Source organism: Tympanuchus pallidicinctus, unplaced genomic scaffold, assembly GCF_026119805.1.
Source record: "Tympanuchus pallidicinctus isolate F22 unplaced genomic scaffold, pur_lepc_1.0 scaffold7, whole genome shotgun sequence".
Classification (NCBI taxonomy): Eukaryota; Metazoa; Chordata; class Aves; order Galliformes; family Phasianidae; genus Tympanuchus; species Tympanuchus pallidicinctus.
This window is the reverse complement of record NW_026294791.1, coordinates 5398530-5424552: the sequence shown is the minus strand read 5'-3', so window position 1 is coordinate 5424552 and position 26023 is coordinate 5398530. Positions and strand designations below refer to the sequence as shown.

General features: G+C 41.7%; 1 protein-coding gene and 1 long non-coding RNA gene across 4 annotated transcripts; one reads left to right on the top strand and one right to left on the bottom strand.

Annotated features, from left to right (window-relative positions):
• Positions 1 to 3206: 3206 nt before the first annotated feature.
• LOC128072210 (uncharacterized) lies at positions 3207 to 23131 on the top strand. Of its 3 annotated transcripts, none has more exons than XR_008202174.1 (5): positions 3207 to 3284; positions 8539 to 8799; positions 8913 to 9175; positions 11026 to 11123; positions 18566 to 23131. It is a non-coding gene; the product is annotated as an uncharacterized LOC128072210 (long non-coding RNA). The 3 variants fall into 3 exon arrangements; XR_008202175.1 differs by having other exon boundaries at positions 3213 to 3284; positions 8605 to 8799; XR_008202173.1 differs by lacking the exon at positions 3207 to 3284 and adding an exon at positions 5314 to 5423.
• An 836-nt stretch (positions 23132 to 23967) lies between these two features.
• Positions 23968 to 25992, bottom strand: LOC128072209 (cytochrome c oxidase assembly factor 7A). Its single transcript, XM_052665735.1, has 4 exons — positions 25858 to 25992; positions 25361 to 25578; positions 25151 to 25291; positions 23968 to 24592 (listed from the first exon to the last, which is right to left on the bottom strand). The coding sequence occupies exons 2-4, from the start codon at positions 25464 to 25466 to the stop codon at positions 24147 to 24149; spliced, it is 693 nt and encodes a 230-aa protein (XP_052521695.1). The 5' UTR covers positions 25467 to 25578; positions 25858 to 25992; the 3' UTR covers positions 23968 to 24146.
• Positions 25993 to 26023: the final 31 nt, after the last annotated feature.

Here is a 26023-nt window from a genome sequence, read left to right as displayed (position 1 = left end):
AAGCAGCATCGCCTTGAGGACTTTGTGGGAGAAAACGGGCTAAAGGAGGCTCAGGATCTGTTGGCTGTGGATGGATGTCTGCACAGAGATATGGAGGTATTAATGGGCCAGGAATACGCTGTACTTCAAAAAGAGTGACCTCAAAGGACCTGGTGAAAGGGAAGTTCCTGCATTACTCCCCAGCAATGAGAATGTCTTGTTTGTTTCTTCTTTCAATTCCTCTTTTCCAACCCACTCAGTTTGAGCAGGCCCTAGTCTGGCTAAATCTGGTACAAGTAGTTTTGACGGTTGGAATTGGCCTCCTCAGCTCTGATTACTGTAAAATCTCTATCAGTTCCAAAAGGGCGTTCAGAAGTCAGCTTGCCCCCAGGAATAGAGAGGAAGGGGGAGGGGAGAGCAGGAAGATTATTTATGTTGTCAGTTCTCATGTTTTACATGATAGTCTGGATTCCAGAGATGGCACCTTAAGATGACTTGGCCCGTTGCTGTTATGCATCTCTGCATTCTCCCTCCGCTTTCATGCGGCATGTAGTCAATACCTTTCATATATACAGATGAAGAAAGAAGAGTACCAAAATGGCTTTGCAAGTAGTTTTCAAATCACTGTGGAAATCAGGCCATAGGTCAGAACCATCCTGCCTGAAGTTGTTGCTCAGCCCAAGGAGGAAAGCGCCATGTTCTTCATGCTCCTGATGGCTACTTGATTCTGAAAACAAATTTAAGTACCTTTCCTTTAATGAATGCATTGCAAAATGGAATCATTATTTTTCCCTAAATGCATCAACCACAGAAATTTCAGTAAATTGAATCTGCTCTTTCTACAACACTGAATCAAAATGTCAAACCACCACAACTCAATTATACGAGAGGAAATAAAGCAACAGGCTGAATACCAGTAAGTTATTTACGAAATACTTCAAATTGCTTCTGCCATAACTACCTGTGGGAAATGAGAATAGACAAGAGCATAGATTTGGATGTGGGTAAACTGACTCAGAGCAACTTGTCTGCAAAGTTATAGAATTAAGATTTTCACTCCTCCTGAGCTTTACAGATCAGTTGCTCCCTTTGGTCTGTTACTGTTCTTACATAGAACTCACATATTTTCTTTAGAAAATGTTTTAGTTGAGAAGCTAGGGGAGAGAAAGAAAGTCAGAACTCATGTACTCGGGTTTTAAAACAGGTAGAGGGACTTGTTATTTTTAAAATGTCCTTTTGTTCTGTACATTGCCATCCTTAAAAAGAAATATATCAATCATCCCCAAATCCACAGTGGAGACAGTATTGCAGGTGAAGCATTTTTCTTTGTGTTTTTTAAAAGATAAAAATGCCTTATTTTACTGATGCTGAGGTGCAGTAACTATAACGTTGCATGAGGTCAGATCTTTGATTCATGATTTATTTATGAGGGATGCAGCAAACTCAATTTCTGTACAGCTACTGTGAGTGACATGCAAGTGTTTTCCCTCAAGTTCTGATGGGTTTTGGAGTTTGAAGTCTTGGATCTAGCTCTTCACTTTGTTGCTGCTGGATGGCAGTTGTGAAGATCCCTCCAGTACATCACAGCTGTAGAGCTTGCTCCACTTGAGGATAATAATGTTCCTTGCAGATTATCTACTGGTACTGTTTTGTATTTATCAGGTAGGCAACAGTAAATGATATGAGGAGCTGAAGGGTTCTTGGTAGTAATTTGGTAGCATTTCAGTAAAGTAATTTTCTAGTTTACTCAGAAGATTACAGTATCTTAAAAACAAAACAACAAAAGTGGTTTCACTGAGCAGTCACTTTGTAGTGTTAGTCATGGGATGTGTGGAATAATGCTTTTACTCACCAAGTAATTGCTAAATGTGAGCCAGCTAAAACAAAAAATGTCATAGAACATTACATTTCATCTATCTGCATATGTATGTTTTCTGGAATAGCATGAGAAAGCGTAAAATGTTCCAGGACTGAGAGTAATGAAAGTGCAGAACTCTGTTCCAGTGATACAGTGGGACTAAATTGAATATCTCAAGTGCAACTTCAAGATTTAAACACTTGTGGAAAGAATTTCCTGGCAAATTGTTGAGCTGCATTTGAACGATGTTCTGTATCTACCACTAATCCCACACAGTAACATACAGGAAAAGGGAAATAAAGGAGAAAAAAGTATATATGTATTAGAAAAGAGCAGTGGAGGACTGCTTCTAAAGGAGAGACAAGATAACAGGAAAGCCTGTTGAAGGCATTACATATTGGTTTGTCTGGTTGTTTACAGCAGTGATACAATCTGTAGAACTGTGTTGGTGTCCTGTCAAGAAACTGGGTAATAGACACCTAGGTTCAGCTTTATCACTATGATTCAGGCTGCTGGGATAAAGCTGTGAGGTGCAATGCCAGTGGTACACCAGCTGTTTTTCTGAAATGTTTGAAAAGCACATAAAGAGGAAAAGAAAGACCAGATGGGAGACAAACGGTTCTGCACTCAGAGATCACGGGGCAGTACAGATTGCTTTCTTATCCTTGTGCAACTGCCCAAGCTCACGCTATCGTTGTCAGTAAAGCTTGCATTAGAGTCATTCTTGTGACATTTGTCTAACAGTAGATCATGACAGCATGACAAGTGTTTGCAACCAAACATTCACCCACTTCTGTGCTTTTTCTGGTTTTTATCTTGCCAACAGAAATGTGAGAGAATTTAGGTGAAGTTATTTCCAATCTTGCATTTTTCTTTTTTTTTTTTTTCTTTTTTTTTTTTTTTCCTTGCTTGTTTCTGCTTTAAGAGAGGACAACAGTTGTGCAAATTTCCAGTCCCACAATAGAAGATGATTCAGGAAAAGTGCTTAGCACTTTGTCTTCTGGCTCATCTCCCCTAACACTTACACTTCTCTACTTTGTCCTTCCCTTTCAGGAACACCATGTTCAGTTCAGTATTCAAAACTGCAGGGTTTGTGTGGAAAACATTATACTAGGTAAGTTTCAGAATCTGAACTCAGAATCTGAATTTATTTAAGGTAAGTCTTGAAACCAATTTGAGATCTGAGCGTTTTAACAAATATGTGGGTAACACATTGTATGGAACTGCTGAGTCACAGCCTGAACCACTGATTGAGCACCTGGGGAAAGGACTGGCTCAGCCTTGGATGCACAGATGAAGGCAATTCAACTGTGTGACCAGAAGGGGGTGGAGCCTGGCTGCACCTCCCTTAGACCTCATTTAAGGCTGACTGCCACTGGGAAAGGATCTCTGTTTGGAGATCTCTTCCTTGTGGGCTTTTCGCTGGGGCCTTGATATTCAGAGATAGGTAAGTGCTTTTCCTTTGTAACACTGTTCCATTTGTACTAGTCTCTTTGTTACTACAGTCCTGTATCACTATTCCAGCACACTGACTTTTCTGGTTGAAACGCACGTAGACTTTCCAGTCTAATGACTACAACAAATTGGATCCTACATTATCAAACACATATAGTAGCCTTTTATAGAATGAGTTTTTAGGAGCCAGGAGTGCTGTATGTGCTTAAGGGAACTAGAGGAAAACACTCAGCAGCACTTGTTTCTCTGCCAGTTAAGGAGCAGATTTACAGCATTGTTGAGCATAAATTAAACTTGAGAATTGGATCAATGCTTGTCCGTTATTTTGTGCTAGTTAGGAGCATAAGTTTATGCTATCTAAAATATATACATCCTATTGTAACAATGTTTTTGCTTTAAACATTGTTTCCTTATTTTAGGAAATACAGTTGTTTCATGGTGCAGTTTATGTTATTAGAAGCAATTTAAACGTAATCGTATTGCTCTGTAGAATTTATTTAATATGCTTCTAATTACCAAGAATGTTGTTGGATTTTACACTAATTTCAGTTTCAAAACATGAAAACTTTAGACATAGAAATCTTTAATGTCCTATTAGCTCTAAAGCTGTTAGCTCTTTGTGTTAGCAGCTTTATGAAATATTCGGTTCGTATTGAAGTGATCACTTCTTACCTCATTGCTACTGCTGTGATGCTGTTCCCAAGAACTCTGAACATCATATCCTGAAACTTAAGAGTGCTATCAGACAGGACTCTAAGCATTTCTTATTCTTCTGCTGTTTACATTGGTCGTGCGCTCATGTCTTCAAAATTCTTTGCTCCTAAGAAGATGCTAAGCTTTGTGACTAATGGGAGTGCACAGGCCATGGAAAAGGATCTGTGGCAGCATGGGGCAGCTTGGTATGACAGCTGTGGATTGGGTAGCAGAGAAGAAAAACACACACAAATGTATGCAGCTGATATGCAGCCTGGAACTTGGCTGGGCAAAGGCTTAGGGATGGTGCTGTGAGGGATTCAGATACACACAGGCCATACTGCCACTGTGAGGAATGTAATGCAGCTTTTTCTGTGGATCGCTGCTTCTTGCTGCTCTGAGTTGTGCAGGGGAGGCAACAGCTCTTGAGTTGCCAAAGCTCCACAGCAGCAGATTCTACTTCATACCTGACTCCATTTTACTGCATATCTGCATCCCTGGCAGATGCTGTTTGTAGATCTGGACCTTCAGGTAATGATCAGTGAGCAAGTCACTGGAGTGATAGATGAGGTGAATGGTGCAGCAAGGGAGAACTGCTCTTCCCTGGGCAGCAGCAGCAGCACTTTCCTTCCAGCCGAGGCTTTTCTGCTACGTGTGACAAGCAGAAAATTGGATCCTCCCTGAATTGAGACATTTTTCCTTCAGATGTACTGGGGCTGAACAAAATACTTAGGGGCTACCCTGCAAGCATTGCATGCAGCAGCCAAATTAATTACCTTTGTTTTCCACAGTGTATTTCAGAGGCAAAATATAATGACAAATAGTTGGCTACTGGTAATTTCAGCTAGATCTGAAAAATGTAGAGTAGTTTAATTGGATGCTAGAATATCTGAGCAAATTTATGCTCACCAGTCACTGCTCTCTGAGACCAGCTGCACTGGGCTTCAGCTTGCATTGGGAGTTCCTGTGATATCTGTCTAACATTTTTCAAGCCTACATTTAAACTTCTAGGAAAACACTCCCTTGACACACTCTTGGATGATGGCCTTGAGCCTTCTGCTGTGCATTTGCAATTCCAGAGAGCTTTTGGTCACAGGTCACAGCTGTAAGCAGAATGCGCCTTAGGCTGCCTTCCTATGCACCAGTGTATGGAAGGAACCAGGCAGGTTCCTTCAGAGTCCATGGTTTAAATGGCTCTAAACAGCATCAGAATTAGGCCCTGAATCTCAACTAATGCATTGTGATCTTTCTAAATTGATCAGTTATTTGTTGTCTGCATTTTATTTTCACAAATAATTCTTAGCACTAGTTTATTTGCACTGTAGGGATGCATCAAGATCTGGACCAGAATGTCTGCAATCTTGTTCTGGGTGCTGTGAGTTCCCACTGCTTTCTCCAGGCCTTCCTGCCTGCTACGAGAGCGGGCACAAGGGATCATGTAGGTTTTATAAATCTACTTATGGTACTTTGGATGAGGGAAAAAGGAGTTAATTGAAGTATTTTTTTATATAAAGGAATAATGGTTTTTTTGTCACCAACATTTGCAGTGTCTACTACTTTGGAAGTACTTAATTTTCATGATTTACAGGAAATGTGAAATTACAGTAATATTTTTATTCAAAACTTGCTATTGATCCAGGGACATCCTAAGTACATATTTTAAAGTATTCCAGCATCAGCCAGTGATAAGCCATGGTATCTGCAGGATTCTCTCTGTATGTTTAGACTCAAATTTTGACAGGCAAAAAAAAGTTTGTTGAAATAATCAGAGTGAGATGGGATTTAATCTCAGGAATATTCCATCACTGTGCTTGATGACAAAGCTCCCAGCCAACTTTTGCAGCAGAAGCAAATACCTTTGTGATGAAGATCCAACTGTAACTTGATTTAGGATAAAGGCAGCCCCATGTTGCAGTTGGTGGCACACTCGCATGCTTATTATTTTCCATAGTATTAGGAGAAGGTACAAGACGGGTGAAACACTGGTGGGATTGAAATCCAATAATATTAAGCAGAGAGGCTTATCTCAGTCCTTACTGTCTCAAACACTTCTTCAAAAAGCATTCTATATGGATGGCGGGAAGCCGGGGAAGATAAAGCTCTTATGGTAGTTTGAAAAAGGGGATGTGAATACTTCTAGAAGCCACTTTTTTTCCCGTGCTCCCTTCCTCCCCATTTTTTGTCAGTAGGAGAGAGTGGTGCTGATGTGCTGGAGTGGCAATATTTAGTAGTCAAGTGCAGTCTGCTCCCAGGAGCTTTGCTCCTGAACCCAGTTGTGGTTGCTAAGTGACAACAGCCTAATTGACTCATAACTTCCACTAAGCCAAATATTCAAAAGCAGGGGAGAAGTGCTAAGGACAATGAAGCTCTCCTGCTGTCTATATAGTAAATCAGATTTGGTACTAATATGTTTTCTAGAGCAGGCAAAGTTATTTATTTGCTGTTTTTCTCCAGTAAATTAGTTATTACTCAAAGCTTCTTAGGGAATTGTTATGGTAATCTAATTGTTATGGTAATCAAAATAGGTAGCAATTACTTTCAATAAATCATTATTTCACCTTCCCAAGCTTGTTTGTGACATCACCTGGCCTTAATTCCAGCTTTATAATGAACATTTTTCTGAAAACAAGAACAGACATTATGGTCTTTGGCGAGGAGGGCTTGTGTATCAGCAAGTTGGAGTTTTCCTCCTTCATAAACACTTACTTAAAAATCTTGTGATATTTCTAAACAGTCTGACCACACTGATATAGCTGTCTTAGGACTGCTTTTTATTTGTGATTGTAGCTTAGTGTAGATAAACATAAGAAATACCAGGATCTGTGAAAAGGCTTGAGTCCATGTGAAAACAGGACCAGACAGGTTTCACTTGAGTGAAACCAGCTTTTGCTGTTACTTTCCTGCCTAAGGACTTTAAAGAAGACACCTGTATGAATACAGATTTAGGATAAAAATTTGCAAGACTGAACTTCCATTTTAACATGTAGTTGTTATTATACTGACTGATGAAATTCTGTGGCGTGAGTACCAAAATAGAATGCCTCACAAAGACATTAAATGACACTTCAAAAACAAGTTATTTAAGCTAAAACTATGCATAACAGCTTTCCCATTTTCTTTTTGTAGCAAGTCCTTTATTTTATCCAGTGTAGCTTGATAAACTGTTTTTGTAATCCACTATGTCTGACCTAGATTGAAAATTCCCCTTCACAAACAACTACGGCAGTGTTTGGCTATTCACAGCAGTATTCCTCAGCTGCTAATGTTCATCAGACCTGGCAGAATGATGAATCCCCAAACTACTAATTACTAAGGCGCTGTGCTTTTCACATAAGTGAACTGGAAAACACCTTATTTGGTATTAGGAAAGATAGATATCTTCCACTTTTGTGCTTTCCAGTGCAAGACCAGTGCTGGGTGATACTGAGGGGTGCTACTAGCAAGGATGCTTTCATCTGAAGGTGTAGAGAGAATTGATGTTTCACACTGAGCTCCAAGGTTCAGCAGTGTTCTTCAGAGGTTCCAGAAAAGTATCATCCGTAGCTGGAGGCTGGTGTCAGCACAGCAGTTCAACAGGAAACTATCTTTAAAGTCTTCAGTGTGTATTTGGTGGCCCAGGTTTTGTTTGTCACGGTTTGAATCTAAGATCCATCAAAATGGGTTTCATTCTTCTAGCAACTGTATTTTCTCTGCAGAAAGAGGGCTACAATGCTAAATAATGCAGATGTTTTCCACTTCTAGTTGTTTCTACTACAATGGTTTATTTTCCTGGGCATGATAGCCAGAATAAGGGGATTCTCTGTGGGTTTGCTGGCTGAGAATGTTTGCAGAGTCCTCAACAGCACTGCACAGAAACGGAGTTTTAAGGCCAGATTTTCTGTTAGCCTCTTTTTCATTCCACATGCAAACAATTTGCAAGAATAACTGATGCTAACTTGATATCTAGTGGTCTGCCTACACGTTTTTATGAGCAGACATGACCTCACTCGTTGCTTGTTAGGAAAGTGCCTCTCCAAACAATGGGTTAGCAAAGCCCTGCTCTGCTCTGATTTGTTCATTCTGCTCCAGAACTGTGCTATTGTTGCTGCTATGGCTTGTAGCCAGCCTGAAACACTGGGAGAAAGCTGAGGGAAAAGAACTGGAGAAGGAAAAAAAAAAAGATAGGCCAATTTTAGCAAAACTGAATAAAGAGTTACGACACGTCATAGCCTATTTCTCCTTCAAACCCTGCAAATTAGGCACTTTGTTGCATCTCCATATAGCTGAATATAATTAAAGAGCTTGCTTAATGTGAATTGATGCAATTGGAGGGAGGATTCATCCTGCTAGGTGCTTTCTTTAAATGAAATATTATCTGCTTATGGATACCAAGGATCAGAGAAAGTGTGCTGCAACTCCCTCAGGATAATTCCAGAATATGACCCTAATGCTTTAGCATTTAGGACAGTTCAATATTGCATGTCTGATGACACCATGTGATTTTTAAGTGCTAAAAAACTGTGTGAACTCCCATTATACACACATCATCTTACAATACCCTTTTTTTCAAATAGCAGGTCAGTTTCCTGGTTTTATGTGGCTCTAAAGGGTGCAATACTGACACAAAGCAACTTTTCCAGCAAAGCCATCTAACTAAAAAATGACACTCAACCACTAAAGCATTCCCCAGTGGTGAGACGGCGGCTGAAGATTGCTGAGGGATATTAGTGATGTGCTCAATCAGTTCTGACTGAAATTAGAAACAACTGGAATTAGTGAGAGAAAATTGCTTCGTTCCAACCAAATTTTAGAAGATACCATATTACTAGTGTGAGGTAAGTACTGTGTGAAGGACAGCTGGGGATGTAAATTAATTAGTGCAGATATGTAAATCACAGTAACCAATCTGTTCAACAAAAGTGTAGCAGTAATTTTTCCCTCTTCCCAGACAATTAACAATTCAGATCTCTGAGAGAAAGCTGAGAAAGTCCCATTTTGATGTGCCAAGGCATCACAAGAGAAGGTCTGCCCAAGCCTGGATGCTGTGATTGCCTTGTGCTTGTCACTGCCAGCTGCTCTCCAGTTGCCTCCCTGAATCCACCACGCCACTGGCTCTTGGCTCCTACGTGCTCCAGGTTTTCTGTGATTTCCATACATTGTTGTGGACTCCATAACCAGATCAAAATAAAGAATGTGAAGTACGGATGATGGGTAAGATGCTGCTGTACCTGTTATTGCAAGGCTGATCAAGCAGTAGAATACATTCTCCTTAGAACTAATTAGAAAAATTTTGGAATAACTCTTCAGATTTTAATACATCTGACAGATTATGTTAGAGATCATGCACAGCCTTCCTATAGGAATGACCCTCAACCCTTCAAAGACAAAGACTGAGCTGCTGCAACTTATGCTAAAAGTGTATCCACTAATGCCAAAATGAAAACAATAGGAAAAAAAACACCCTCCTGTGGGAAAAGCAAAAGAAAGCTTGTAATAGTCAATAATTAGTCATTAGTCAATTTTACCTACAACAAATGTGTTACTGATCCCTTCAGGTTACCCAGAATCCCTCTGGAAAGAGGAGAAAGCATATCATTTCATTGGCCAAACAGTATAAATAATAATGAAGGGAATCATCCTTTGAACAAGCTTCTGACCTTCGATGTGTGTATACATGTATGTGTTTTGGGGATGTGGGAATTTTCAAGATGCTTAACAAGAAGCCAAAAAAATTATTTTGCCTTTATTTTATGCAAATGTCATTTGCTTTTTCTGTTCATATTCCTTGTTCAAATGAACAAAAAAGCAGCTTAGACTTTAAAAAATTATAGTAATAGCATGAAGAACAATAGGTGTATATATATATATATATATAGGCACCACAAGAAGGTTGCAATAACCATTTCTTTAAGGAAAAAACAGAAGTGTCGTTAATTTAAATTATCAGGGAGCAGAAGAGGAGGCTGACTAACAAATCATTTCTTGCTATAAAATAAAAGCGTTCTTTTATGCATGAGAGCATCAGCGCTACCAGGGTAGTTAGGAACTCATCAAGAAGCTTAAGAGGTGAGTTTCCTATTTCACTTCCTTTAGCATGATCTCAACAGTCCTTAATGTCCATATGTTAACTTTGTTACACAGTCCTGCTAACAGTCCATTCGGGAACCTTCCTCTTGGCACCTTCCTGCCTCACACACAGCAGTGCCAGTACTCAGGCAGTGTACTTCTTTCCCTCCACCATATACCACTGTGCTCCTCCCTGCTACTGGAGCACGTTTGATTATTTTTAATTGAATGTTTTTAATCTTCATGGCTTTGTCCTGAAGTGATGAAAACTTGCTCAGGTTTTGTAAAACCAAGCAGATCTTTTAAAAGCAAAGTAAAATAGAACTGCAAAGATGAGATTCGTCCCACCTTGTTTTAACCACATAAAAATTAATTACCTGGTTTCAGCTATACAGCCACAGCTTTCCCACTGCCAAGGGAGAAATACAGTAACCAGCACACAGCAATTCATCTGGGCCCAGGAGAGATTCTACCCTCTAGCAACATGTGTTCCTGTCATTTGCTGTTGGAAGAGACCCAGATGGCTGTCTTGAAACAGGAACCTGCCTTTCATTCATTTATACGTTGGTTAGATGAATTTCAGATTGCAAGGCTGCAATGTACTTTACTACTAACAACAGGCAAGTATTGAAAAGCAAGGAGATGCCTTAAGATTTTGCCCATCTCTCACAGTTCCCACAAATATCTATGGAAAATTGTAATTCCAATTGATTTGAGCTTAGATAAACATACTGTATCGTTCCTATATCACTGGAATAGGAAAAAAATAAATCAAATAGTATGGGATGTTTGGGTGAAGATGGGACAGCAGAGTGCCTGCCACTGCACTGGGCAGGGGTTGGGGGCGAGGGAAGGTGCATGACAGCGTGCGTGGGTCCTGCACACTATGGCTCCATGCTGGTGCTCACCTCTGCTCCTCCATCACCAGTGATGCCATCTGCTGAGTTGTCTTTTCTGGAATTTGTATTTTTCTGATTTTATTTTTCCTCTTCCAGTAAGGGGTGTTTTCCAGCTCTGGACTGGCCCTGCTCCTCCATGGCTGTCCCTTCCCATAGAGCTCACTTCTAAAGAAGGAAGCAAACTGAAGCAGCAGGTAGGTTTTGCACTCTAAAATCTGGAAACCTCCTCAGTGATTCTTTGCAAATCTTATGTCCTGTATGTTTTATTATATGTTTAGTTTGCAAGGCACACAAAAGCATTTGAGGTATTTAATTTAGACATTTCTTGGATCTTTGCTCAGGGAAATCTTGCTGTGATGAGTGTAAAAATTATATATGTGTAATTCTGCAAAATGCAGTGGATTACTTTGTTACACACAGATGTCACTCACATCACTTTTAAGTACTAGCTCTTAACTGGTTGTTACTTTTCCCACTTCCCTTATACTGAAGACAATTTCAGTATTTCTCTGGTCTACTTGGGATGTACATTATGTACTAACTAAGAGGAAGAGAACAATAATGATGTTTAGCACTTGAAAAGCACTTATTCCAGTTTGCTGCATAAATATTAACTGATGAATCCTCCCAGCAGCCTCAAGGAATAGATTAATACTATTATCTTTTTTCTTTAGAAAAGTATAAACAGTGAGATGACAGTATGAAAAGGACACAGAAGTGCACAGAAGTACTCTTCTAATCTTTTTATAGCATATGAATGAGGTTTGTAAATGTTGTTTATAATTTGGCTTACAGTTCACATTTAAGTTTAAGCTGGAATACAAAATCTCGCCTTCCCCTGACTTTACTGTGAACTTGGCAAACCAGGGGTAGGAACATCCTTAGAATTTCACCAGAAGGTGAGAAAGTTAAACTACTATGTAGGATTTTTCTTCTAGTAGTGATTTGTCAAAAGTTAAAGGTGGCAAAAACTTGGAAGTCAGAATGGATAAAGATCAATTGCTTCAGTTAGGTGCTGCTTCCCTTGAAAATAACCATCCTCCTTCATGCATTCTCCTGTTTCATTGTTTTCTGGGCTGCTTTTGTGCCAGGTGCACGTCCCAACACTAACAGCCCCTGGAGCTGTGTTTTAAATCTGAACTGAGCTGAGTCACAGTGCAGTTTCCTCAGCATTCACCATAGGCTTATCCTCACTGGAGCTGCCTTTCCAGTGCGGTCTTTTGGGTTCTATTCTGACCAGAGTCACAATATGCCAAAGGACAGAAGGGGCGTTTCAGAGCTGCAGGCCCCCTCCTGTTCATGGCTCCCTGCAGGCGTGCCTTGAGGCAGATGACTTCTTGTTCCATGTACTTCTACACCATGAGCACTTCGTGTTGCTGTCCTGGGGAAGCAGCGTGCTGGGAGAGGCTGTGTTATTCTATGAGGTTCGTGCTGACATGCATAAGTGGGCCTGAGCTACGAATGTGCACCTTTACTTTGCTGTCCAGGTTTGCCCTCAAGGTAGACTTCCCTATTTCATGTGTTAAAAAAGCACCATTACTAGGAGCAGAGCATAAGTGAAGGTGTTCAGTGTATTTGAGGCCTACTTGAACCTACCAATTCAGTGATGTTTTTTGGGCACTTTAGCAAGGAAAAAGGGATCTGTTCTTGTACAACTGGTAAACGCTGACCGTTCTACTACTCTTCCTCTGAAAAACTCTCCAGCACATCTTTAGTGACATTATGTTTAGTTCCAAAGAGCAGAAATGAATCCCTTCTGCAGTCAAGATACCTCATTCTCTGATACTGTTACTATGATTGTAGAAAAACTATCTATAAATGAATTGTATAGCTCAAATTCCTCAAAAGATGCATGTCTTTCTAAAACAGAGGTGTATTCTTGAAATCCATTTTAATTGAAAAGCCTCCCACTGCTCAACTATAGATGTAGTTTTCTAATTACAGCTAATAAAACTCCAGGTCTACTGTGTTTCCTCTTCAAGGGAGAGCAGGAAGAACTCATGTTAGGGTAGGAGTGGAAGCAATGTCAGTGTCAGCTCTTAAATCAGATCAGCCTAACTTGACTTGTATTTAGTTTGCAGAGTGTAAATATAAATTGATTTTTGGTAGAGCATGTTCGATTGGACACAATGTTTGTATAGAAAAAGCATATACTGAAAAATATGTTTGTACACATATTTGAAGGGATATCTGATCTGAAAGTTAAGGCTCTGGTGTAGTTGTGCCTCTTCTGTACGAACTGCTGCAGCATCTTGTGATTGTTCCATTTGTGGATAGCACAGCTACATTTTAGGCCAAACAGCAGTGAAAAGGTTGTCACTGATGGTTTGCCAAGGCAGCACCTAACAGTGGGTGAAATAAAAGACCCTGATCAAATTTTTGAGGCGGTAATTGACTCAGATTGAAAGTATTTCAGCAGGGCAATGGGTGTAGGTGAGTAGTCAGGAGTACAAGTCATTCCTCCTGGGCAGACTGCTTGCCAGTCTGGTGTGCTCTCAGCAGGCACCAACGGCAGCTCATGTCCCCCCTGTTGGAGGGAAGCTTCTTGGCCTTGTGCAACACAGCAGTGCACCCAAAGGAGCTGGCAGCACTTCCTTGCAGTTCTCTGACTGCACATTAGTTTACGGGGTGAATTTGGTGCTGCTTATCAAAGGAAAGGGTAAAAAAGTTCACTGGTATGCAGGAATTAAAGAGAGAGTATAGAGAACAAGACACATCATCAGTAGTTACTGCTGGTCTTAACAGATTTTCCAGGATAGTCTTCAAAATTATCACAGGCCACAGGGCAACTTGGAGTTGAGAGAGATTCTAGTAACTGTTTCAGGAGGAAAGTAGTGAAATTACTTGCAGTAATATCCCAGTAATTTTTAATTTCAGTAAAATACACCAAAAGCTATCATAAGACATAAAGGCTGCCAATGATTCATGCTGTTTCTTTTTATTATTTTTAACTTCTTTATTTCTGAAAGGCCCACTGCACAAAGCAGTGAACTTCACATGTTCATTTTGTTTGAATTGATGTCAATCAGTTTTCTGGCAAAAAAAGAGGAACCACTGACACCATCAGTATCAATATAGTAATTGTTCTTAAATGAATAAATCCAAACATGATAGCGTAAGAGGGATCAAATTAATCCTCACTGCAACTTCTAGTCACTCTGATTAATTGATGGGGGGGGAAAAAGACAACTTCTGGATCTTTTTCTTCCTTCCTGTTCCTTCAGGTACTTTGGGGAAGGTTCTTCCCAGTAGGGTCTGGTACTTGCTTGGGGATTTCCAGGGATCAGTAAGGACAGATGGATGAGGCAGATCTCATGTGTGCCCATCACCTTGGACAGAGTGACTCAAGGTAGAGACTAAAACATGTTATAAACTAGGGGACCCCAACAAGGGCGAAGAATGGAGTTGTCTCATCCCTCTGCTTTATAATGGAGATCGCTCTCTCTAATGGATGGATTTCTCTTTCGAATCAAGGATATAACGCATCTCTGCAAGTCTCTTTTCATTAGGTGATGTTTGTTATTTGTGTCAATAAATCCTGGTGTTCAGCTAAATGAAAACTGGGCCTTACCCATACACTCCGACTGGGGCTGTCAGTCAGTTGCCCCCACAGCTGAGATGCTCCATAGGAGCACCACTATACCCAGGAAGCCTGAGGCAAGGAGCTTAAGAGTTGTAAGGTCTGACAGTTCTTCCTTGTGTCTGCTGAGCTACCAGGCTTGGGATTTTTAACTGCAAACTCTGAGATTTGAGAGATGAGGTAATATGTGAGGGACTTGGCTGGGGCACAAACACGTGGAATAACAGCTAACCAAGCAAATGGGAAGGTACGTGAGAGCTTTTGTGGGTAGGAGGAGTAGGCTTTGCATAGGAAGGGGCAGTGTCTGTTTTCCTGCACCCGAATAACAGCTATTGAAGAGCCTGCAGAATTACTTAGTTTTGCGAATGTGTTTTCCTTAGAATTTGCCAGTTGCCATAATTTAGCTGTAGTGCTTCAGTTCCATCATTATATGATCCTTATTGGACTTTGTCTGAAATGGGAAATTTTTTTACGATGAAAAGTGATCGATTAAGCCATTTGTGCAGAGGACAATGTATTTTTTCCTTTTCCATCAACATGAAACAAATCCTTAGAGGCACATTTACCACATTAAGGCTGGAAGAACAACTTGGGCTTCTTAGTCAGATCAACAGCTTTGGCCTCTTGGCTGTGCTTCCTAGGATGTGACAGAGCAGGGCTGTCTGTGCCAGCAATGGACTCTGTGCCAATGGCTCTCTTTTCTGGGGAACTGAACCACAGCCATTGGAGAGCATTCATTTTTATTTAAAAGTGTTTGAAGTAAAATCAAGATGTACTGCACGTTAAAACACCCCTTCTATAACAGGTATTGGGAGCTGTAGGTTTCCACCGTTTGCCCTAATCCCAGATTTTTGCAGGCTGCTTGGGATTGGAGATGTGATCTTTTTATCCATATGAAAACAGCAGCATGTCACGTGGCAGGTAAATCTCTTTTCTTACCAAGAAGTAAATAAAACAAAGCAGCTAATTTCTAACATGCTGTTGTAACAACTGCATCAACAACAAAAATAAAGAGCAGTTACAGCAAAAAATAAATCTGGGACAATCCTCATCAGTAGTGCGAGTGGCTGCTCCTTTCTTCTGCCACTCCTGCATTGCCATGAACTGCTGTTTTACATGACTTGTTGCTAGTTCTCTGCTCTGATGAATTGTATCTTGCCTGCACTTCCCATCACACTGAAAAGACTTCTTTTTCAACTGGTTATAAATAATGCTCTACTGCAATCAACTTTAAATAAACACTTGAACTGAGTGAGACTTCCCTTAAGCTGCCAGGACACCTGAGTCTGTGCTGCTGTTGGAATGGGGTCGTTCTTTCTTGTGTGCATGCTGTCCTTTTACTGCATTCGCCCTGTGCTTTGCTGGGAAGCCCAATGAACACAGGAAAAGACTGTTTGCAGGGATTGTGGAGCCAGTAGAAGAGGTTGGACTGGAGGGCAGATAGCTGTCAGGTGTGATAAATACAGATAATTCTGGCTTGGAGCGGTGCGGTAGACTGCATAACCTCAGGGTCCCTGCTAGCTCAATTTTTCTAGGTTTCTATGTAGCCCATACTTTATTAATATGCATATTAGTGTCCCAGTGTGATGTGTCTTAATATCACTTCTACTGCAATAAAATTTTATTTCCCCTAGAGAACATTCATGCAGGATCACCTTATGTCATCAGCAAGAATGAAAAGAGTATGACTTCTGTGTCTAAATACAGTGTTGGTTTCATGATTGCAAATTGGTCAGCAGTGATCAATATGCTGACAAGCAGTGTCTGATATGCTTGCACTGTGCCTTGAACTAGATAAGCCTCTGATGTGCTTTAAGGTGCTGCCTCTTCAACAAAGTATGAATTGTGGAGCCCTGAGTCATGGGTGGATCATAAAGGACTTTTTCCATAGTATCCTATGGAAACCTCAGAACAGAGAGTGGCTTTGTGGAAATAAAATAGAGAGTTCAATTGGGTTAGCAGAGAGCCAGGAGCTGTTACAGCCTGGGCGGGTTGCTTAATTCCATTGATCTGCTCATGGACCCCCAGCACTTCCATGCTTTTTTGATTTGCAGTAGCTCTTTAGTTATGGTTTCTTGATGTCAAAGTGTAGGAGAACTGTGACACTTTTTGCGTGGCAAGATGCTATGACTTAATTTCTTTGGCCCTTGAAAAGAGAGATGTCTGCCCTCGCATCTTCCCGATAACCAGTGTAAAGCAGGGCATGCAAATTCAGCAAGCAGTCTTGCTGATCACCTTCCCTCTGTTCTTCAACTACACACGAGTGTTACAAATTCCTGAAAAATAGGTAAGCCCTGAATGCAATTCCCTATGAACTTTTCCCATGTTTCTCCTCAGCCCTTTGTGAAAGCTGCCCTGAGCTGCCTTCTCTTCCCTATGAGCTCTTGCAGGCTTTCAGAGCCAGCAGCCCTGCATGCAAAATTATTCAGCATGTGCAGCAGATACTCCCTAAGTAAACAGCCTTGCTCATATTTCCAACTGGTATAGCCAAAGTAGGAGAACATGAGGAAGAAAGTGAAAAACAGTAAAGGCGTTGTGTGTTTGTAACTCTTCCTTTTCTCCTGCTATAGATTAGTGGTCACTGTTTGGTTCTGCTGTGTCATGGAACTTGGTGGTTGTGTACTTACAGAGAGCCATGAGTCTTTACCAGATTCCCAGCTATCCAGTGTAAAACTCTTTCTTGACTTGCCTTATTTACTGCCTTCTTTTCTCAACTTCTGTCTGAGATCTGACATCTCCTGTTCACCCGATAGACCTGTGTTCTTGCTTTCTCTTCTGCTTTCTCTTTAGACTGGTCTCCAGTTTCCATAGATACTCCAAGCCTCACCTTGGCTTTTGAATTAGTGTCCCTTCGTGGTGTTGCTTGACTGTGAAAGGACTAGTTTCCTCCAGGCACTTAACTGAAGAAAAAGATGTGTTTGAATCCGTCACTAACACAAATTTAAATTAGAACAGATTCAGTCTATGAAGGGTCTATGGAGGGCAGGTTATTGTGCAAAAGTTAATTTGCAAAGGCTTTAATGAAATGGAAGGTCATGGAGCACTTGATGGCAAGTGAAGGCAGAACACTGAGGCAGAATGTCTTCAGTGGAGATTATTTCCATTCCTCTAATGCAAAAGCAACGGTGTCCTTAACACAGAAAGCCAAGACTAAGAGATGCTGATTATAGCTCCTAGATGGTAGCTGCGTCTGCTGTGCCCTGCCCCTCCTGTTTGCATGAGACTTGCTGTGTCTGTTATGCGTGATGCTCTACTGCCCGTGGTGCCTGTGGCTAAAATGAAATATATCTGATTGGGTTAGCAGCTAAGGTAACACATGTGATCTCGTGCAGGAGGGAAGAGAAACAAGCCACCAGCCTCACCTCCCATGGGCACTTCTCTCTCAAGGTAGGGGCCAGCAGGAAAAGACCCCATGGAACTACCTGGCAGTGGGGCTAGAGCACCCAAGTAGATGCAGTGGTTTTCCATGGAGCTGCTGCCTTCCAGAAACATTTTCCTACTGGAATGAAGGAAAAACAGGGAAATGTTTTCATCCTATTAGCTCTGAATGTCCAAATGCCAACTATTAGAGGCCAGCACTGGTAGCCAAGGGAACAGCCCTCCTGCAGCAAAATTTTTTTAAAAGTACAGCTGAGCAGCACATAGAGAGGACAACACACAAAAGGCTCACCAGACCATGAGAACATTTGGGTTTTGTTGTGGGGCTAGGTGTTTTGTTTATTTTAATATAGATGGATAGCTCTAATCTTTTCTTCAGCCTTTAATGGGTGTAGGAGAGCTTCAAAGAGCTACTGCAATCCCATCAAATACAATGCACAGGTAGCCCAGAAAAAAAAAAGCTGGCTTGGTCTCTGATATCAGACTTGTGTTTGTGCACTGGTTCAACCCTGGCTGCAGACAGAAGGTGAAGATGTCTATGATGAAGAGCTGTATTTCTGTCCCAGTCCTCTGACATGCAGGGATTTAAACTCATTGCAGGCCCTCCTGTTTCTTCTTCTACTTCTCTGTTATAAGCTAGGTTTGTTTTGGTTTGGTTTGGTTTGGTTTTTTTTGCAGTGTTTGTCCTCAGCAAGTCCTTTAGAACAACGACATGGGGCCCACCTGGAAGAAGATGATGTTTGACATACTGGAGGAAGTACAGAGTCCCTTGTTTTAACCATATTCACTGTCTGAGCAGTATTGCACATAATAATTTCCAACAAGAAACAACATTTGTTTGTCACTTATTAGTTCAAGCCACCAAGCACAGAAAGTGCTTAATCAATTCCTCTCCTCACAGTCATCTGATCAATTTGTAGTGTCAAGGCAAAAGCAGAGAATGAATGTTCTATAGCCCAGATTGCACAAGGACCTTTCTAAAAGCAGTGTTCCCAGAGCTGTTGGTATTAAGGGTCAATATCATTAGATTTCAAGGTTATATCTGTTTCTCAGTTTTACAATATCTCTGATTCAGCCTAATGAATAAGAATTGAATCAAAGACCTTTGTTCTTTCATTCTTGAACATGAAAAGATGTCACTAATTTTTTTCTGTCCTTTATGTCCCCAGGCAATGTTAATGCCTTTCAAGAGCGCTAAGCGAAGCGTGAAGGTCACTGCTCTTCTGTAGCATTAGCAGTAGGCTCCTGAGCACCAGGTGTCTTTGCTTGCCTCTAAATGCCATTTTCCCAGCTTGTGTGTGCAATGCTGTCATTGCAGTCTGACAGAGGGCTTCACCTTTGTTCTCCAGAGGATAGTGTTTCCGTGATCCTTGTAAAATGTAAAACTTTTCCACAACTGGGCACCAAGCTCTTGCAGTGTTGCAAGGTATCATGTGGGATGACAGCAGGTATTCTGGGCTCAGTGCTGTGAGATGCTGAGGCAAAATATTAATTGAATTTGCCAGTTCAAGGGACATTTGCATTACTGTGACAGCTAGATCTGCTCTATCTCGGCTTGCCTTTAAAGTAAGATATTACATGTTTCCTTTGTCCCACTTGCAGAACAAATGAGCAAACATTGCCATAGAGAAAAGGCCCACGACTTTCCTGAAGATAGCAGCCACAAAAAGCTGCTTGCAGTGTTGGCGGTCTCACAGCCTCTCATCTTCTTTTCAGCTGCTATTAATAACAAACACTTGTGCTGAGGTGGCTATTGCATCTTTACAGAATAGCATCCCACAGATATTATCAGAAATTCAAAGGCATCTTAGTGTTTGTTGGCTTGTGAAGAACATGCTAACTGTTGTTTGTTTGGAGAACAGTCAGTTTGGGCCTCTGAGATACTGTGTAGCCTTAATTAAGTCAGTAATCATTCAATGCTTGTTCTCATTTCATGTACAGTAGGGAAAATACAGGTTTTCTTCTCAGGAGTTTGCAGCACTGGTTATTGTAAAGCTATTGTTGAACAACCAGTTTCTTGGGCAGGAAACTCCAGAGGAACATGGAGTGCTTCCAGTTACAGGAGAGCTGGCAGGAAATCAACTCACTTCTTTCCAGTGTTTATCCTGAGATAATGAAATGCTCAGACCAAGCTACCAAGTGCCAAAAGAGGGCTGACAGAATAAGGAATGTTTCATGTAAGTTCACAATGGCCTCATCTTTAAGTTAGGAAATTACACTGTGGCCAAACAACTAACAGTTTTATTCTGTGGCTTTCCTATCCCAGCCTGGTACATAATGGCTCCACGACCTGAGAAGCAGTTCTGTGTTTGTAGTGATTGAAGTGCACTAAAATGCTCTAGGTGACAACTACTGTAACAAACATGGAGTTTTCACTTCTTTTCTTTCTTTTGTTTTATCAGATGGCTTTCAGCTGCTAAGAAAAACTCTCCGGGGTACGTTTAAAGCACCACGTTTCAGTTGTGCATTAACAGGATGAGAACTCCCACTATACTCACGATTATGAGTGTATGTATGCATTACTATCATGCTGTTCATAAACCCCCATCTGAAATCACCTCTCCAAAGTGGTCTTACTTTTACAAATCCATGTTGTACAAATTTTTTACTAGCTGAAGAAAGGATAACAAATCAGACTATATTACCAAACCAATTTCTATATTACAAACAAGACTGTAAAACAAAGCAAGATGTATAAAGCACTATATTTGGAACTAATATACCACTGGTAATTGTAACTAGTGGTAAGAGTAGAAGGCAATAACAACAAACTAGATATATGTGATTTAGTATCTAAAATTAGTATAATTAGTGGTTATAGTGTTTGCTTCAAGAGTGGATGCTGAATATGAAAGCACTGGGAGGCTACAGATATGGAATAAGAAGTTAGACATCACAAATTTCGTACAGAATTAGATCATTAAAGTCTTAAGAGTCTCGGAGAAATCTGCTTTGTTTAGATTCTGGGCCATCTTGTTGATACAGCGTCTGGAAAGTCAGAGCATGATAGACACAGATATTTTCCAGGGATGTTGCACTTCCATGCAGAAGCTACCTGGGCAAGTTCCTCTCTCTCAGTTTCATGATAATGAAAATGGTCAATAGACTGAATTTCTTTCCGTATCAAATACAAAGTTTGAAGACAGTGTTCTTTCCCAGAGCGATGATTTACATGCAGTCTCCCAGACCATCCCAGTGGGTGTGGACATAAGAATGCTCACATGCTACCCTCACACGCTGCAGAAATAAGTTGTTTTTGGCAGATGTACACGGTCTGGCAAGCTGCAAAGCTGCTTTTTACAATGCAATGCAGGAACAGAGCCACCAGAACAAGCCCTTTTCTGCTTACATAACATCATGCAGCTTCTTTACCTGACAGCTTATTTTGTCCAGAATGAATACAAAGGACACTTGGGACACAACAGGATGTGGCAGCAGTGCTTTTCAAATATCAGCACAAGAACAGCAGTCCATTAGCAATCTTTTCACAGCTCCAGGAGGCACCCTGTTGTGAATGCTTTTGTGATTTAAAACTACACATCTGAGAGTGTATTTAACAAATTAAAATTGGTCACAATTCCTTTTCGAGTACATTGCTGCTTTATTAAAGGAAGTTGGCCGTATGCTTAAATCAATACAAATCAGTGAAAAGGAAAACAGAGAATGGTTTGGAAGCTGTGAGACTGAGTTAAGCTGCTTTACTCCTAAGACGATCCGCCAATCCTGAAGAGACCAGCAAGTGCTCCGTATTTCTAAGTATGCTATTATAACCGTGGGTCTATCACACTTACTGTATCACCTCAGAGGAGTTGGAGGAACAGTTTTCTTCCCAAGAGGACATAAAATTTATCCTTTGTAACATCAGTTAAGAAGAAAGAGCAGGAGCACTGGCCTTTTGATAATGCCCTTGTAATATCACAGCAAGATGGTTATAAGCCAAGATTTGCAGTGCAATTGTCGTATCTTAGCCAATTTTGATCATGTCTCATGAACACCATTTTTAGGTCGAGAATAGATTGCTGGGAACATCACTAACTATGTATAATTTATAACATGCTGAAATGCAGCAGGCTGATCAGATTTAATGCTTTACCACTCTCATGTCTTAGTGCAACAGAATTTCCTTAATTCGGGCTTGCCAAAACTAGAGATACAAAATTGGATGATGCTTCACAAACGTATCTGTACAAACACACTTGACACCTTTTAAATGCAAAGTTAATAATATTTAAACTCTGTTCACATGCTACTAAAAAACAAGCAAACAAACTACAAATCTCTTCAGTGTGCACTTACATGTGGCTTTAATTATCTGCTATGTGTGTCCGTTTTATTCAGGATGTTCCCAAGTCCCTGCTTGTTGTATTGTGAACACTGATAATTGGAATAAAGCTTGTACCAGTGTGGCAGATTCATTTGGATCAAAGATCTGAACAAAGTACTCGGAGGCAGCGAGCGTTATGAACTCAAAAGCTCAACATTTCACTCTGTTCTCCAATGCCTTGAGCTACCTGTAATTGCTTACTCTTGAACACAGAACTTGCAAACTGTTTTATTAATGGAATGCCACATTTAGTGCACAGGTAACCTTTCCCATGTCTTCATCTGAAACAGATCTACTTTCCTGAAATGCCACAAAATGTTAACTGACTTAACAGAAAAAAATAATCTCACTTTTGTCATTACTGATTTTTTTGCAGGCTGCTAAAAGCAGAGCAAAGAGCCTTAAACCTAAGGTATGCAACATTTTAGATATACTGCCATCTGCCGTTCCAGCATGCCAGTTTTATCACTGCCTCTGTGATTTTTATTCCAGCAGCAAGCATATCCCTTGCAAGGAATGTTTTGCAAGAAATCTGTTGTAAGTACAGTTGAGTTGGAAGAATTACTGTAATTCATACATGATCTGTCTGAAATAGTACACACTGAGATTCTTTAGCCATTTATTCTGCCGTGTAGACCTTCAGTTCTGGGCTGTGATCAAATCTGTGTTCGTTTCGCTCAGTTTATTTTAATAGCAAGCTTGTCTCTTTATTCAAACCATAGCCAGAGCTTTCATGTTCTGAATCAGTTGTACCTTTGCAGCAAAATGTACACACCTGTATCACAGGCTTTGCATACGTATATACATAAAATTGTCTATTTACATATACTGCCTTACATATTTAGACTGTTTCAGTTATGGTTTATATATATGTAAGCTATATGATTTTGTTTAATTGGAGTCCAACATGTGATCAGTTGGCACTGCGCTTCCTAAATCTATCAAAAAAATATAAAGAGAGAGCCTTTCAAAAGCTGGCTGGAAACTAAAAACAATTAGTGTGTAATTGAGCAAGGAGTGATCACTGTGCACTGGAGAGTGATCCTAAAGCAGCCAGGTAGACATGGAAGTCAGAAACACAGTGACAAACCAGTTGGCAAGGCGCTGCAAACAACATTCTGTTTTTTGAAATGTTTGTATGCTTTGTCCAAGGGAATCTCCTGTCTTAGACACTTACCTGCTGTTCCATAGTGGGTCAATTCCCAGCTCTTTGACTTTTTCTACTACAGCCTCTCTCTTAAACTCTGCTCCTTCAGTTCATCTGCCCAACAAAACTAAGTTCCTTTTGTTCCTGCTTCTCATCTCTCCTGTCCATTTCATTTGCAAGATCTATAGGGGAGCATGTCTCTATATACATATTGTCATGCAGACACATTACTTTTTTGGGCTTGGAATCACCTGTACATGACTTAAATGCTTCTAGGTCTAAACTAACAGAGAAACATCCACATAGACCTATAATCACCAGAGACAGCAACAGGCACTGTCCAGGATGAACAGGCAGCCTGAAGGAACATCTCACAACTAACAGAGTTGATGTGCAAGGACAGTACTTTTGTATCCAAAGGCAGCAAAATTAGGAATGAGGGTGTGGACCTGAGTGTGTTGGAACTGGTCCTAAAACAAGCCTCAGTACCAAAGCAGCAGACAGGAAAGAGCCTTCCATGCTTGAAACCATGGGGACAAACTCCCAATAGGCCAGAAGAATTTCTCCTCCATTGGAATGGGATGTAAATAAAACACTTAAGAACGTATGTATTTAAAAATGTAGAAAGCCACTGAGTTGGTCATGTTTATTGCATCCACAAAAATATACATGTATTTGCATACACAAATACTTCCAAGATACTTATTGAGTGAAAACTGTATGTTCATGAGATTAAATGCAAGTTCACCTGCCACTTAAAGCTGCAGTCTCAGCTGTGACAGACAGTTTTACTCCCCAAACGTTAAAGAACTCAAGGCCTCTTTCTGTTCTTTGTGCAACTGTTTTGCCCTGTTTTTCAAATCCTCCGCCTTGCCATCATTCTTCTCAACACCATCTCCCAGTTTGTACATTCGACTGGCATTGGCACAAGCCCATACGTGACCCAGCTCACAGCCCTTCAGCGAGTACTTCAAAGCACGGTTCATGTCCTTAGGGATCCCAGCTGCTCCTTGGAGGTATATTACACTGAGGTTGAAGCAGCTAGGAGCAAAGCTGCCATCGCAGGCTTTTGTGTAATAGTCCCTAGCAACAACTGGGTCAGGTTTACCATTGACTCTCCCATCGTGGGCCAGCAGCCCAACGCTGTGACAGGCATTCACCGACTTCTTCCCTCCTTTCTCACATGACTTCAGGAAAGACTTGTAGGCAGCTTTCAAGTCTGCAGCGAGTCCACCTGTGCACCAGAAACCAAGGTTACTGCAAGGACAGCTTGAAATGGATGGCAGCTTTCTGCTCCACACTGCTCTCTCTGGGAAAGACAGCAGCCCTCACTTTAGGCACTACAATCAGAATTTAGGGCTTCAGAGGCCACACTGCTAACCTTAGGAGGCCCTCCTCCGCTTCCTGGTGACCAAATTAGTTTATGCAGACATTATAATATAAATAAATGGAAGAAAAGCAGATTTTAAGGAAAGGGCACACAGCAACATTCAGCAGCAGATACATACTTGCTGCTTACGCAGACACACTTATAAAACATTGCACACGTGGCTAACCTGAAATTCTTTCCTTAGGTGATGAACTTAAGACTTTAACTTAAGGTTTTCCATCCTTCCCTGCTTTTATTAGGAAAATACAAGGGGCAGGACGTGTGGGTGTTGGGATCAAAAAGCCCAGGGACTGCACGGAGCCCGGGGAGACGGGGTGGAAGGCGCAGGGGAAGGGGGATAAAGGAAAAGGGGAAAAGGGAAAAGGGAAGGAGGAAAGGGCCGCGACGCAGCGCCGGGCGCACCTTTGCCGATGGCCTGGTAGGCCCCCAGCTTGTAGCAGCTCTCGCTGTGCCCGTACACCTCGCAGTTGTCCCTCAGCACCCGCGCGGCCGCCTCGAAGTCCTTCTTGACGGCGTCCAGGTAGTCGGCCAGGCGCTGGCAGCCTGCAAGGCACCGTCAGAGCCGCGCCCGCGACGGGGGGCTGGGCCGAGGGACGCCGGAGAGCCGCTTACCTTCGGGGTCCTTCTCCTTGAAGCACTGGTAGCTGTACTCGACGTGCAAGTTCTCCAGATAGCTCCTCACCTCCTCCTCGTCCCCGAAGTCGATCAGCCCGGCCATGCTGCGGGGCCGCCCCCGGCGATGGCCGTCACCGCCCGCCCGGAGGTGGGGCCGGGACCGCCTCCCCTGGCGCCGCTCTGTGCGGCCGCCCCTTGCGCGGCACAGATGAGTTCTGTAAACGGGAGGTGATTTCAGTGCGATAACTCGGGATTGCGGAGCTTTCGGGATGAACAGAGCTCAGTTAAACCTTGGGCGCGGGACGAACCCGGAACGCCGCCAGCAGCGCTAATGGCGGGCCGGGCTGCGGCTCCCCCTGCTGGCCGCCTCCGGCATTGCTGCGAGACGCCGTTCGGCCGTGGTGGGTTGGGGTTATTTGTTATTTGGGGGTTTGCGAGCGAATGTTGTACAAAGCAATTCCTCACAAGGTGTAACTGCGAACTCTCCACGTTACCTGGGCAGAGTAATTGTATCGCTGCTCACTTTGTGCTGCCAACAGGCAAAAAATGTATTCACAGTGCCTGCCCGACGGGAGCTGTCTTTATCGCTGTTACTGTATCCGAAGCCTGAAATTATTCAGTGCGAAGGCTGCTGGCAAAGCTCCTCTCCAGCAAACCCGA

Excerpts from the sequence above, each read along its gene's own strand:
- LOC128072209 (XM_052665735.1), bottom strand. The coding sequence starts at position 25,466 with ATGGCCGGGCTGATCGACTTCGGGGACGAGGAGGAGGTGAGGAGCTAT. Across the intron at positions 25,292-25,360 it reads CAAGGAGAAGGACCCCGAAG|GCTGCCAGCGCCTGGCCGAC; the intron begins GTAAGCGGCTCT and ends GGTGCCTTGCAG. Across the intron at positions 24,593-25,150 it reads CTACCAGGCCATCGGCAAAG|GTGGACTCGCTGCAGACTTG; the intron begins GTGCGCCCGGCG and ends TCTGGTGCACAG.